We start from the raw sequence: 15,550 nt of genomic DNA on the forward strand, positions 1-15,550 counted from the left end.
TTGAGGCTGAGCCTCTGGTGTTTAAAACCCAGCGAGATGCACCTGGTGCACAGGTAACAGCCCAGCTTATAGACTGAGACAGACGAGGAAGAAGGAAGAAGCCATCCACTTCTCAAAGAATTGGCCAGGGAAAAAACATAAAGAACAGCAACAACAAAACCCATACCCATTGCCATTGTGTCTATTTCTATTCAGAGACCCTATATGACAGAGTAGAACTGTCCTAAAGGGTTTCTAAGGCTATAAATCTTTATGGAAGCAGATTGCCACATCTTTCTTCTATGGAGCAGCTGCTGGGTTCTAACACCAAATTTTTGGTTAGCAGCCAAGTGCTTTACATTGTGTCATCAGGTCTCATTAGGCACTGAGCATAGGAGAGATAAAATGTCAGATCTACTTTATTAAAATTACCAATTCTGACTAAACACATTTATTTATAAAATGGAGTGGGAGGGATTTAAAAATACAACCCAGCTGGTATAGCAGTAAACTGAAATAACTACTATGGAAAACAACTTGGCACTTTCTAGTAAAGTTGCATCCATGGTCCTATAAGGTTTTTGTTTTTGTTTTAAGGGAAAGCAGCTTTGCTCTTGTTTATTATTCCTCCCAATGGACCTCAAACACCCAGAGTGAATGAGTAGAAGGGTTCCAGAGAGCATTCCAATTCCCACAACACCTTCTCCTCTGCCTCTTCTTCCTCCCTCTCCTCCTCCTGGCTTCATTCACCAGCCCAGCATCTGCCCAGAAGATGTGCAGCCCACCCAGCAGGTGAGCAGCCTGCCAAGCAGATGTGCAGCCCAGCACAGGGCAGCATACGACACAGCTATACCACTGTTGCCCACGGGTGCTGCTGGTAGAAGCACTGGCAGGGCTTGGGGCACTCACTGGCTCTTGGCTCCAGGCAGTGGCAGCAGCTGTACATGATCAGGAAGTTGTCCTACCAAGTAGGCAGCAGCAGCCAGGGCCACTGCTGCCAGCCATGCTCCCAGCACTTGCACACCCACTCTTTGCCCGGTCCCTGCAGCTAGTTCTCTTAGTCAGGACATGCACAAAGTGCTGGTCTGGCTGCCAACTTAACCCCTGCCTGGGGCCTGCAGCCATATATCCGGGAAGGCCAGCTTCCTATATCCAGCAGCCATACACCCGGCAAGGCCAGCTTCCTGTATCCAGGGGATACAGTTCTCAAGCTTTGTCAAGCAGGCTCCCATAATATAATAGGCTTTACAGGGGTTGGTTTGTAACTACTGATTGTACACGGGACTGCCTGTATGGTGTTCACACAATGTCCAATTCACATAACATCCTATTTTACAGGATTTACTAGGGACATTAAGCAATGCATGACTATACTCAAAAGAAGGGAAAAAATTTGAAAAATATCTGTCACAGAAATTTCACATGAATAGTTACAAATATTCAACTTAAGGATCTCTTAAAAACTTACCCGGAAATACCACAAATAGGCAAACAATATGAACAAACATTGCAGATACAAGCAAATTCAAGATTCTGGGAGGGTGGTGGCTTAAAAAGACCAAAGTTCCAACCTCCCCCACAAATAAAACATGGAAATGGTATTCAACTTAAACTTTGGTACTCTTAATCAGACAACAGAGGAAAGCAGCAGGAACCAGAAATAGGCAAAAGTCAATGAAATGACAAGTTGCATACAAATTATAAACCCTTTATCTGGAGTGAACTATATATGAAATATAAATTGCAAAATGATTGAAAAAAAGAAAATTCAAGTAGTCAGTAAAGTTATAAAAAATTACTCAAGCTCAATGACACTAAAGTAACAATAAGGATAGATTATTTAATACCTACCAAATTGGCAAAGATACAGAATAGTAAATTCACATAACATCCTATTTCATAGGATTTATTCTACCAGATTAAAAGGTACACTCAAACATTGCTGGTTAGATAGAAAATTGTAATATACATTTTTAAACATGTGTGCTTATGTTTTCATTTATGAGTACAAGTGAAGGTATAAAAAAAACCTCACTGCCACCAAGTCAATTCCAACATATAGCGACCCCCACTAGGTTTCCGAGGCCGTAAATCTTTATGGAAGTAGATCCCCCCATCTTCCTTCTGCAGAACAGCTAGTAAATTAGAACCACGGACCTTCTGTTTAGCAACCAAATGCCTTATCCACTACATCACTAGAGCTCCTTGATGAAGGTACAAAACTCACCAAAAACCAAACTCACTGCCATCAGGTCAATTCTGACTCATAGCAACCCCCTTTGGGTTTCTGAGGCAGTAAATCTTTACAGGAATAGATTGCCTAGTCTTCCTTCCACGGAGTTGCTAGTGGGTTTGAACTGCCAACCTTCTGGTTAGCAGTCAAGTGCCTTAGGCACTACGTCATCAGAAGGTATAGGGGGATTCAAAGGTTATCTGAGCAGAATGATGTAATAATTCACTTTCTCTTTTAAACCTTTCTTATCTCAGATGGAGAACTTTTGTCATTTGAAAAATGCAAATGAAGAAAACTTTAAAAAGCTGCAACACACATAACTGAGGAAAGAAATGGAGCAATAGGAAAAGGGCACTGGCCAGACTTTAAAGGGACTCAAAATCAACTTCATCTATTTCACAACTCTGTCTAGGCTACCCTGATATTGTCACTCAAACCAATAAATGTGCCACCTTTTGCATTTCTAATCTTTTAAAGATATCTAGGCAAATAACATCCATGGGGAAGCTACCAACCTGATGTGCTAGCATCTTCATCTGAGTCTATAAAGAGCTGCAAACAGCCTTCTTCCTTCATTGAAGAAACTGGAAGTGACTCTGTATGTGATTTCTGGCACTGAACAGAGGAAAAATTACAATATTAGATTTACTTCATTAAAATTACAAATTCTAAGAAAACACATTTGCTTTTAAAATAGAGGGAAAAAAAAACCAAAAGGATGTGGAAACAACACCCAGATGGTAGAGCTGTAAACTGAAATGACTAGTTTGGAAAACCATGTGGCACTGTCTAGTAAAACTGAAATAGCATATAACAGAAACAATGCAGCTCTGAACAGCAAAAAACTATCTACTGACAGGAAATGGAATAAAATGCAATACAAATACAGTCAAATAATGGAATATGATATATACAACAATGAAAATGAGTAATTGCTAAAAGGACTTGGGGGCGGCATCTTCTGACTTCCTCCAACTTCACAAGGGTGAGACAGAATCGCCATCAACAGCCCAAGACTTATTATTCTTATGAGGCCAGACACGCTGCCACTCTTCACCCTTTTCACCAACTCTGACATCAACCGTCCCTCTCATGGCACTCACTACTTCTCTTCCGGGTTTGACAATTCATTGCAATGACCACACAGAACTCACAATACGCATGATTATGGGGTTTATTAGGAAAGTAACACACTACAATTCAGGTTCAGAAATACACTCAGGATACAATTTTTCAATCAGGACAGTCTCCCCTCTGCTATGCCCTCAGACACTGGCCCTTTGCCCCTCGGCCTGACCTCCGCCCTGCTTTGGCAAGTATTACAAAGCTCTTTTAGTTCTGCCAACAGGTACACCTACGTGCACCCTACCCCAACAGCAAGCCTCCTGCCCAAGGGCACACAGCTTTCCCTAGGCTGTGGGTTCGAAAGCCTGCCACTGTATCCTGTGCCTCTTGATTCCACTACCATCATCCCTCTGTTGGGCATCTCTCTCTGACAGATGTCTCTGCCAAGGATTCCAATGCAGGAATCTCAGGTCTGAGGATGCACTCTACTTCACCTCTAGCTCTTCTCTCTTCATGGCAGTGAGATCCCCCTTTCTGCCTCTAGGAAGGCTCATTTTAAACCTGGCAAAGTGACAAAACTAACCAATCCCAACATCAGAGTTCTACATACTTTATTTGCATAGTCCCACCTAGTCATCTGCTGAAAGTTACAAAGATTATGGCTAGAAAAGCCATTCCAAGTAATTCAATGCACTGCAATAATCTAGACAGGCTGAATGATCAGGTGTACCTGGGCAAAAGGAATATACCCACGACCATATATAAGATTGGCAGAGGCTACCTCTATATGCATATTGGAATGTGTTGTAAGAATATCCACAAATTAGACATAACAGGCCAAAGTTAACTAACTTCTTAGCCATAGTCAACCAACCTCATGAAGTGAGATGTTGGATCTGAGGACTTGAGGCCATGGTCTTGGGGGACATCAAGCTCAACTGGCATAACATAAAAAAAACAAAACAAAACCCACTGCCATGAGTCAGATCCAACTCATAGCGACCCCTCCTTGGGTTTCCAAGCCTGTATCACTATGCAAGTAGATAGCCCAACCTTCCTTTCAAGAAGTGGCTGGTATAACATACTACACAGAAATACTGTTCTACACTGTATTTTGGTGAGTAGCAACAGGGGTCTTAAAAGTTTTCAAGTGGCCATTTAGATGCAACATTGGTCTCTACTTGTCCAGAACAAAGAAGAATGAAGAAAACCAAAGATGAATGGAAACAGTTAGTCCAAGGGACTAGTAGACCATGAGAACCTCTGCCTATGTGACCATGAGACTAGAAAAACTAGATGGCACCTGGCTACGACTGTCAAAGACTCAGAAAGGGATAAGTGTAGGAGATCCTGGATAGATTGGGAGAACAATGTGGAACAAAACTCAAAACCCTAAATAAGACCAGGCTTACTGGTCTGACAGAGAGTGGTGAAACCCCCAAGACTATGGCCCGTAGTTACCCTTCAGGCCTGGAATTACACTCATTCCCATGGCTTTCAGCCAAACAAGAAGGCATACAGAGTGAATATTTACACCAGGGTGATACACTCCATAGAATGGTCCATCATGGGAGAATAAGAGGGCAGAATTTGCACAGAGAGATGGCTTAGGGGGCAGGAATGCATAGGAAAGGACACAAGGAAGAAGTAACTACAGGGAAGAAGTGCAAAGAGAACTGTTACATTGTGCATGAATTTGCTCTGTAAACTTTTACTCAAATCACAATTAAATATGTGTGTGTGTGTATCCATACATACATAAATATATATGTATGTGTGTGTGTATATATATATACACACACACATACATATACACTATATATATAATGGGAGCTCTGGTAGCATAGAGCCTAAGGCACTTGACTGCTAACCAGAAGGCTGGAGGTTCAAACCCACCAGGCACTCCTCGGAAGGAAGATGGGGTAATCTACTTCCGTAGTGATACTGCCTCGGAAACCCAAGGAGGGGTCGCTATGAGTCGGGTCCAACTCGACAGCACATGGCAACAACAACAACAATATATATAATATTATTATACCAAGTTTCTACTCCCATCACCTTTCAGAATACTGACATATTAAATTTTTTACCTACCCTGAACCTTCCTGCTACCTCCCAGGATAGAAAAGTAGATCTGTCCTGCTGCTAGAAGTAACAGGGAACCTCTGTCCTACAGTGCAATGAAAACAAATTTGGGATAACTAAAGGTTAAGGCTCCAAGGAAAGCCAATCTGTCCTAGGTGCTAATTCAGAAACTGCCAGGGGGGCCTGGGTGTAACTACAGGTAGGAAAACAATGCCTAATTGCCTGACCCTCAGCAGCATTTAGCATTTATCATGGTCGGAAGAAAGCTATAATTAAAGCAATAACGAATAAAAACGTATTGTAAATTGCTACCCAAGCCCCAGGCAGATGTGTTATTTACCTGTGGATCTGATCGATGCTATTAATTTGGAATAAAACTAACAGACAACAAAATACACATGCAAAAAAAGAAAAATCCACAACATACATAAATGATTACGTTAACTTAAAAAAAAAAAAAGACCTCTGGTTAGCAGCCAAATGTTTTATCCACTACCCTACCAGAGCTCCTTGGTGTATGAAACAGTATGGTTATTTAGGGATTCACCCTATGCAGACAAGAATTAACATAGCAGCCCCAATCATTTAGAAAGCATGCATGAAAGTTTTTAAGAACCCAGTCACTACTCACCAATTTAGGATAAGGAACAACACTTTTATGTATTTTGTTGTACCAATTGAGTCTGGTGTCCCCCCGTAATATGGTCCTGAGTCAGCAGATCCATTGGACCTCTCTCCCACAGTGTCTGGCTATCTGTGAAGGATTACTCTATGTCTGTCCTCTGTTGTTTCTGTAAGGATTGTGGGTATTCCGTATCACTAGTATCTGTGCAAGATTAGCCTCCTCTGAATCTATCCTTGATCTATAGTATAATCCTGTTCACTGATCCCCATCTGATCCATCTAAGATGCAGCTAATGGTATCCTATCGTTGGAAGCAAAGAAGAGTGCAAAAGAAGGGCACATGGAAGCAGTCAGGCCTAGGACATGATGGCCCTCAAGACCAGAAGAACCAGATGGTGCCTGGCTACCAATGCCACCACTCAGGAAAGGATCAAATCTGGACATCCTGGATACAGTGGGTAGAAAAACGTGGAACAAAACCCAAAAAGTCAATGACCAGAATTACTGGTCAGATGGCGTCTGGTGAGACCCCTAATACTGTGGCCCTGGGATACATTCTGGGCCTGGAATAAAACTCACTCCCAGAGGCTGGCTGTCAGCATAATAGTAAACAAGATGTACACTCAGGCCACTCAACCCAGGGTGATGCACCCATATAGTCTATGGAAATGATCCCTTGGAGCAATTGACCATGGGGCACCAGATGGGCAACATTCGCACAGAGGAAATGTAGGACACACAGGAATGCATAACTATGACGAGCACGGGTGGAGGGGAGGTTTACTGGGTAGGGAGAGGAGGAGACTAGGTTAGGGTTGGGGATGGTAAATGGGGAGTAAAACTAAATATACACATCATGTTGAATGTAAAACAAACTCTGTTCCATAAACTTGCACCTAAAGTAGAATAAAATAAATAAATAAATAAAAAGCATGCTTGTACAGATAGCCACTGGTGAGTATCTGTACCTCAACTTTCAGAACACGTACTCTTTAGCAACTGACAAGGTTACCATTGCTATGTCAGCCTGCCTAGACTTCTTGTATAAACAATGTGATTTATAGTGAACACCTCCTTTCCTTCTAGGTGTCTGAAATTTTGGTGGGCAGAGCCCTCAATAAAAATAGGCTGAGTCTCAAATGAGCTACCCTGGCAGAAATAATATGTACATGTTACTGCATTTCACTGCTGGAAGCAGTTAGCTCACTGTGTGGCCTTTTCGAGAAGACCAAAGGAAGCCTGTACATAGATTCCTCCAGACTTCACCCTCTGTCTTTTTCCATTACCAGTCTGGCTATGTATCTTGATTGTGTGGCTATAATAAATCTTAGCCTGAGTCAAATGAGTCCTTCCATTGAAGGACCAAACATACGGATGGTAGCAGGATCTCTAACATAGGTAGTGTCAGAAGGCTGACAAATGTCAGCACACACTCATAAGTGATAAAACTACAAAGGACGAGAATGATGAACATGAAATTCAAGATAGTGGTTACCGCTGCAGAGGGGAAAGAAGAATAGAATTAAAACAGAGCACACAGATGCTTCAAAGGTATTGGTATATTTATATTGGGTGTTCATTTATATTGATATTAATACCTTACATGCACTACATACTTTCCTTTGTAAGTGTAAAATATTTCAAGGTATATTTTTTTTTAAATCTAGAAAAGAGAAATCTCAGATACGGAAAGTGGGAAAGGAAACTGGCAAACCATTTTGCAGAAAAACTTGACAATATTTAGTAATTTCACTTCAAATGTACATATCCTAGAGAAATACAGTTTACAACATTTGCACAAACATAAACAAGGATGTTTACTGTATCGCTGTTTGTGGTAATGAACAGATGTAAACAACCTAAAAATCTACCAAGAGGAATAAATAATGAAGCTATAATTAATATAAATAATGCCATTCAGTGTATAAACTGTAGAATTCAACTCCATAAAGAAACAAAGGCAGGCTTTCATGTAATCACTATCTCTCTTGAAACCTCATTATGATTAAGAAATTTTAAATTTTCTTAAAAAAAAGATATGAATAGGCACTTCACCAAAAAGGAAATTCAAGGACCTAAAAAATACAATGAAAAGATGCTCGTGATATTTAGCCATCAGAGATGCAAATCAAAACTAAAATGAGATTCCATCTCACCCCTGCAAGATAGCACTGATCAAAAAAAGAAAAAAAATAGAAAATAACAAACTCTGGTGAGGCTATACAGAGACTGGAACTACTATACACTGCTGGTGGGATTGTAATGATACAACCACTATGGAAAACAGTATGGTGCTGCTTCAAAAAGCTGGAAAGAAAAATACCTTATGATCCAGCAATCTCACTCCTAAGTATGTATATCCTAGACATATAAAAGCAGTAACACAGATATACATATTGTTTGTGGCATTATTCACAATAGCAGAAAGATGGGAACAACCTAAGTGCCCATTAACAGATGAACGGATATGCAAATTGTGCTATATACAGATAATGGAATACAACAAAGCTAAAGAACAAAGATGAGTCTGAGAAATATTTTATAGCATGGATAAATCTGAAAGACATTATGCTAAGTTAAGTAAATCAGCCATAAAAGGACAAACATTATATGGTTTCTTTTCTAAAAAGTGAAGAATAGGTATACACACAGAAAGCAAGCATAACAAGGATTGTGAGGATGGCACAGGATCAGAAAGTGTTTTGTTCTGTTGTAAACAGTATTGCTATGAGTTGGAGTAGATTCCACAGTTCCTAACAACAACAGAAAGCAGTGTTCTTTGATAGGTACAGGGATAGGAAGGGGAAGGAGAGGAAATCACATTCTAAATAGTAGACTTTTTATATTTAGTGACAGGAAAGGCAATACCCAACATGGATAAAGTCTGCAACCTGACCAAGGAAAATAACGACACTAAAAAGTAGTTAAGAATAAGGAAAAATTTCAGTAAATTTTAAACCATACAATTTTGCAACAACAAAATAACCAAAAAACAATGTGTGGGGTTATATATGTAGGTATGTACCTGTGTATAGGAAGGCATTATAAGTGAGTATGTAAGTGTGCATGTGTGGGTGTATATGAAGATGTATATATAAACCCATTCAAGTTTATGTGCACTGTATATATATTTATATATGTAATAAATCACACAAGGAGCACAGTTATGGATATTTCCTAGATATAAACAAACACCTTGAAAGATTGCTTTGCTGGGTTTTGAAGGCTTGTGACCATAGTCTCGTGGGACAACTCAGTCAAATAACGTAACATATAACATAGTCCATTAAGATAATATTCTAGATCCTAGTTTTATGAGTAGTGACTGGGGTCTCAAAAGCTCACAAGCAACCATCTAAGATATAACTTTGGTAACTATTCATCTGGAACAAAAGGAAACCAAGAACTCAAAGAAAAAACTAGCCACAAGACTAACAGCTCACATAAACCACTGCCTCATCTAGCCTGAGACTAGAACTACACAGTGCCCAGCTAAATTAGCTATCTCAGATTAAAAGGGGAGAAAACAGAGAGTAAACCTCAAATTCCTAAAAAAGGGCAGACTTACTGGACTGATAAGAGACTAGAGGAACTCCTAACACTATGACCCTAAGTTGCCCTTTGAACTTGCAACTGAAACCACTCCTATTTTATCCAAATAATGGATTGGCTTACAAAATAAACAATATCACCAATGAGTACTATGTTCCCTTAAATAATCAACTGCATGAGAACAAACAGTCAATATTTACCCTATAACAAAAATGAGAAGTTAAGGAGGGGGACAGGGAAGCAAGATTAATGGAAACAGAACAAACAGAATGGAAATTATGAAAATGTTGACACAGTGTAAAAAATGTAATCAATGTAATGGGACAATTTTGTACAAACAATATCTGCCAGGGAATCAAAGAGTTTGGAAGCTGTCATCCCCATTTTCACAAGAAAAAGGCTGAACAAACTGAAATCCAACAACTCTTCTTAAACCCATCATTGAATTAAGGTCATAGGACAAACTACCACCCTGAAAACTGCAGACAGGCAAATACAGAGACTCACAGCTTACCAGGAACATCAACTGCAAGAGTCAGTAGCTGGTAGTAACACTTAAGCAGTTACTGAAATCTGGAGGCTAAATGTGCAATAGCTGAAGAGTTAAAAATTATAGAAAGTGTAACATATATGTAATTGAAATACAAGGAAACAGAGAGAACAGGTCATAAAAAAATATTTGAAATAATGACTGAAAATTCCCCAAATTAATGACAAACACCAAACCATAGATCAAGAATCAGAGGTAACTACAGACATGATAAATATTCCCAAAATCTATACCAACGAATACTCAAACGGCAGAAAAATGAAAGACAAACAAAATCCTGAAATGAATCAGAAAAGGAAAAAACATCTAATCTATAGAGGAACAAGGATAAGAATCATAGCAACATTTTAACCATAAAACACACAAGCAAGAAGAGAGTACAGTGAAGTATTAAAAGAAAATAAACACCAACCTCTAGGTGAAATTATCCTTCAAAATTGAAAGACACATATAAGAAAAGAAGTAAAATTATCTCTATTCACAAATTACATCATTCTATGTATAGAAAATCCCAAAGATTCTGCAAGAATACTTCAGAGCTAATAAAGGAATTTAGCAAAGTTGTAGGGTATAAAGTCAACAAACAAAAAAATCAGTTGGGTTTCTATATGCTAGCAATGAGAAACCTGAAAAAGAATTCCACTGACAATATCCCATTTACAATAGCATCTACCAAACACAAACCACTCACTGCTGTCGAGTCATTTCCAACTCAAAGCAACCGTTCCTTGGGTTTCCGAGGTACTATCTCTATGGAAGTAGATTCCCCGGTCTTCCTTCCAAGGAGTGGCTGGTGGGTTTGAACCACCAGCCTTTTGGTTAGCAGTCAATGCCTTAGGTACTACACCACCAGAGCTCTAGAGGAATAAAATATCTAGGAATAAATTTAACCAGGGATGGGAAGGACTTACATAATGAAAATTATAAAACACTGCTAAAAGAAATTAAAGACTTCAATAGAAAAATGTTCTGTGTTCATGTACTGGAAGACTGACTATTATTAAAATGTTAATACTACCCAAAATAATCTATAGATTAAAGGCAATCTTGGTCAAAATTCCAACAAACTTCTTTACAGAAATAGAAAAACCAATCCTTACCTTTATATGAAGTAGCAAGAGGCCCTGGACAGCTAATGCAATGTTGAAAGACAAGAACAAAGTAGGAGGACTTACACTTGCTGATATTAAAACATATTATTATCAGCTACAGTAATCAAAACAGCCTGGTACTAGTATAACAAAAGACACATAAGATTAATGGAACAGAACTTAAAGTCTAGAAATAAACCTACACATTATGGTCCACTGATTTTTGACAAGAGTGCTAAGTCCATTTGATGGGGAAAGAACAGTCTCTGCAATAAATGTTATAAAAAAAATTGGATTTACACATGAAGAAAAATGAAGCAAGATCCATCTGCCCACCATACACGAAAACAAATTAAAAATGGATTAAGGACCTAAGTGTACAAACTAAAACTAAATAACATTCTTAGAAGAAAATTCAGGCACAACACTGTTAGGCCTACCTTTTAACAATGCATTACATATATAATTAATGATAATAATGACAAACAGCAAAAGACAAAATAAGTAAATTGGATGTCATAAAAATTAAAATCTTTTGTTCATCAAAGGACTTTACCAAAAAAGAAAAAAGACAAGTTACTGACTGGGAAAATATCTCTAGAATTCGTATATTCAGTAAGAAATCTAATACCCAAAATTTTATAAACAACTTAATAACAAAAAGACAAACCAATATGGGCAAAGGACTTGAATAGACATTTCACCAAATAGGATATTTAAATGGTCACCACACATGAAAAATGTTCAATATCATTAGCCATCCAAATCAAACCCAGTGTGACTACATAGGATATAAGAGAACTGCCCCCATAGGAGTTTCAAGACTGTAAATCTTTACAGAAGCAGCCTGCCATCACTTTCTTCTGTGGAGCAGCTGGTGGATTCAAACCGCTGACCTTTCACTTACCAGCCAAGCACTTTAACCACTGGGCAACAGGGCTCCTCATCAGCCATCAGATAAATGCAGATCAAAACCACAATTAGATACAACTTAACTCCAACTAGAATAGCTAAGACTCAAAAAAAAAAAAAAACCTTAAAACACAAATGTTAGTGAGGATGTAGGGAAAGTAGCAAGCACCCTTATCCATTGCTGGTAGGAATGCAAAATGATACAGCTGCTATAGAAAATAGTGTGGTAGTGCCTTAAAAAAATAAAAATAACATATGACTGAGCAATTCCACGCTATGTGTATACCCAAAAGACTTGAAAGCAGAGACTGAAAACAGAGACTTGTATACCAATGTTACATCAGCACTTTTCACAATAGTAAAAATGTAGAAACAAACTAAATGCTCATCAACAGACGAATTGATATACAAAATGTGGTACATAGGTACAGGGAACTACCTAGCTAGTAAGAGAACTGAAGTCTTGATACATATTATAATATGAGTGGAGCTTAAAGACATTATGCTGTTGTTGTTGTTGTCTGGTGCCACCAAGTTGTCTCCAACTCATAGCTACTCTATGCACAGCAGATCGAAACACTGCCTGGTCATGTGCTAGCCTCACAATCCTTGCTATACCAAAGTCCATCGTTGTAGCCACTGTGTCAAGCCATCTTGTTGAGGGCCTTCCTCTTCTTCACTGACCCTCCACTTTACCAAGCATGATATCCTTCTCCAGGGAATGGTTCCTACATACAGGTTCCTCATGAGTACAATCAGTGTTCTGGAATTCCCATTCTTCTCAATGTCATCCATAATTTGTTATGATCCACACATTTGAATGTTTTACACAGTCAGTAAAACATAAGTAAACAACTTTCTGGTATTATTTGCTTTCAGTTAAGATCTACCTGACATCAGCAATGATATCCCTCATTCCACATCCTCTTCTGAATCCAGCTTGCATTTCTAGAAGCTCTCTGTCAATACACTGCTACAACTGTCTTTGAATTATTATCTTCAGTAAGATTTTACTTGCATATGATATTAATGATATTGTTTGATGATTTTCACATTGTGTGAGATCACCTGTCTTTGGAATGGGTACAAATATGGATCTCTTCCAGTCAGTTGGCCACGTAGCTCTCTTCCAAATCTCTTGGCATAGCCAAGTGCGTGCCTCCAGCACAACATCCATTTGTTTAAACATCTCAGTGGGTAGCCTATCAATTCCTGAAGTCTTGGTCTTTGCCAATTCCTTCAGTGCAGCTTCAACTTCTTCTTTAAATACCATTGGTTCTTGATCATATGCCACTTCCTGAAATGGATGAACATCGACAAACTCTTTTTGGTACAGCGACTATGTGTATTCCTTTCATCTTCTTTTGATGTTTCCTGCATCATTCAATATTTTGCCCATAGAATCTTTCAATATTGTAACTCGAGGCTTAAATTTTTTCCTCAGTTCTTTCACCTTGAGGAATGCCAAATGTGTTCTTCCCTTTTGGTTTTCTAACTCCAGGTCTTTGTACATTTCATTATAATAACTGACTTTGTCTTCTTGAACTACTCTTTGAAATCATCTGTTCCACTCTTTTATCTTGTCATTTATTCCATTTGCTTTAGTTACTCTCTGTTCAAGGGCAAGTTTCAGAGTCTTCTTGCAGCCACTGTGGTCATTTCTTCCATTCCTGTCTTTCTAATGACCTTTTGCTTTTTTCATGGATGATGTTCTTGACGTCATCCCACAATTCCTCTGGTTTTCAGTCACTCGTGTTCAATGCATCAAATCTGTTCTTTAAATGGTCTCTAAATTCAGTAGGGAATTATCAAGGTCCTATTTTGGCTCTTGTGGACTTGTTTTAATTGTCTTCAGTTTCAACTGGAATATGTATATGAGCAGCTGATGGTCTGTTCCACAATCAGCTCCTAGCCTTGTTTTGGCTGAAGATACTGAACTTCTCCATCGCCTCTTGCCACACATGTCATCAATCTGATTCCTGTGTATTCCACCTGGTGGAGTCCACGTACATAGCCATCAATTAATGTTGATGAAAAAACATATTTGCAAGGAATAAGTCGTTGGTCTTACAAAATTCTATCATATAATCTCCAGCGTTATTTCTATCACTGAGGCCATATTTTCAAACTACCAGTGACTCCTGTTTCCAACTTTTGCATTCCAGTCAGTAGTGATAATCAACACATCTTGATTGCATGTTCAGTCAATTTCAGACTGCAGAAGTTGGTAGAAATCTTCAATTTCCTCATCTTTGGCTTTGGTGGTGGGTGCATAGATTTGTTTATCTCAGGAAACATAAAGTTGATTTAGCCTTCAAATCAATATAATTTGTTATATTACAGGTTAAGAAGACATCTCAATTACGGAGCAAAAAAAAATGGCTCTGTCTTCACTTCTTGGAATCAAAAGGCTATATATGTTTAATTACTTGTTTAATTATAAAAGTTTCCAGTGAATGCTATTTCTAGCACTATGTGATTCTCTCTAATCAGTACTGTGATTTTGATCATCAGCTTCAAAAACTACTTGAAAGTCAGCTATTTTGTACAGTTAAGACAATCCATCCTCTTAAGATTAATAAAAAATTAATTTCCCTGGATAGCAATGGAATGTCTTTGGTTTTCAGAAAATAACCAAATTTGTCAACCCAGTCAGAAACTCTATAGCTGCTTAAACAAAACAAAACCTGGCGCCATCGAATCAATGTCAACTCATAGCGATCCCCATCTTGTTACTAAGGCTGTAAATCTTTATGGAAGTAGCTGCCTCATCTTTCTCCCATCGAGCAGCTTATGGGTTTGAATCAGCTACCTTCTGGTAAGCAGCTCAATGCCTTAACCACAGCACCACCAGAGCTCCTTCAATAGCTGCTTACTTTCCTAAAAACCTAATTTAAGTATTTGTGATGGTTCACGTGTCAGTCACTAACTAACTAACATGTCAACTTGGCTAGGCCATGCTGCTCAGTGTTATGTAATTATTTTCCATTTTGTGATCTGAGGTAAGGGGAGTTTTCTTGGTGGTGGGGCCTGCATCCAACATATATGGATAAATTAAAAAATAATCTATTCATGAACACAGATATAAATATTTTTATAAAAAAAAAATTGGCAAAGTTCTGGCAAAGCTCTCTTTCTCTCTCTCAATCTCACATTCAACTTATCATTCTCTGCCCTCTCGTTCTTGGGACATCAGCCAACAGCCTGACGTGCATGCCTAACCTACAGATTTGGGGATTCACCAGCTCCCCAGTCCCATGAGCCAGCAGCCTGCCTGCCCTCTTGCCTGCCGATTTTGGGTTTCTCAGCCTCTGAAACTACATGAATCAAGAAAAGTCATTTGGGAATTCTGGCAAGATGGCAGACTAGGCAGAAAGACTGCACAGACCCTCTTCAACAAAGAAAAGGGAAACCAATTAACACAGACACAGAAGATAATCCTGGACCCCTGAGCCTTGA

General features: G+C 38.8%; 1 protein-coding gene across 1 annotated transcript in view; it reads right to left on the reverse strand.

Moving 5' to 3' along the window:
• The window catches only part of CENPC (centromere protein C), a 186,485-nt gene that overhangs the window by 142,832 nt on the left and 28,103 nt on the right, over positions 1–15,550 (reverse strand). The window contains exon 7 of the mRNA XM_042781212.1: positions 2,728–2,827. Coding sequence (XP_042637146.1) covers positions 2,728–2,827 — 100 coding nt within the window. The remainder of the gene's footprint in view (positions 1–2,727; positions 2,828–15,550) is intronic.

Source organism: Orycteropus afer, unplaced genomic scaffold (assembly GCF_000298275.1).
Source record: "Orycteropus afer afer isolate SDZICR_OR568_19922 unplaced genomic scaffold, OryAfe1.0 scaffold00098, whole genome shotgun sequence".
Taxonomy (NCBI): Eukaryota; Metazoa; Chordata; class Mammalia; order Tubulidentata; family Orycteropodidae; genus Orycteropus; species Orycteropus afer.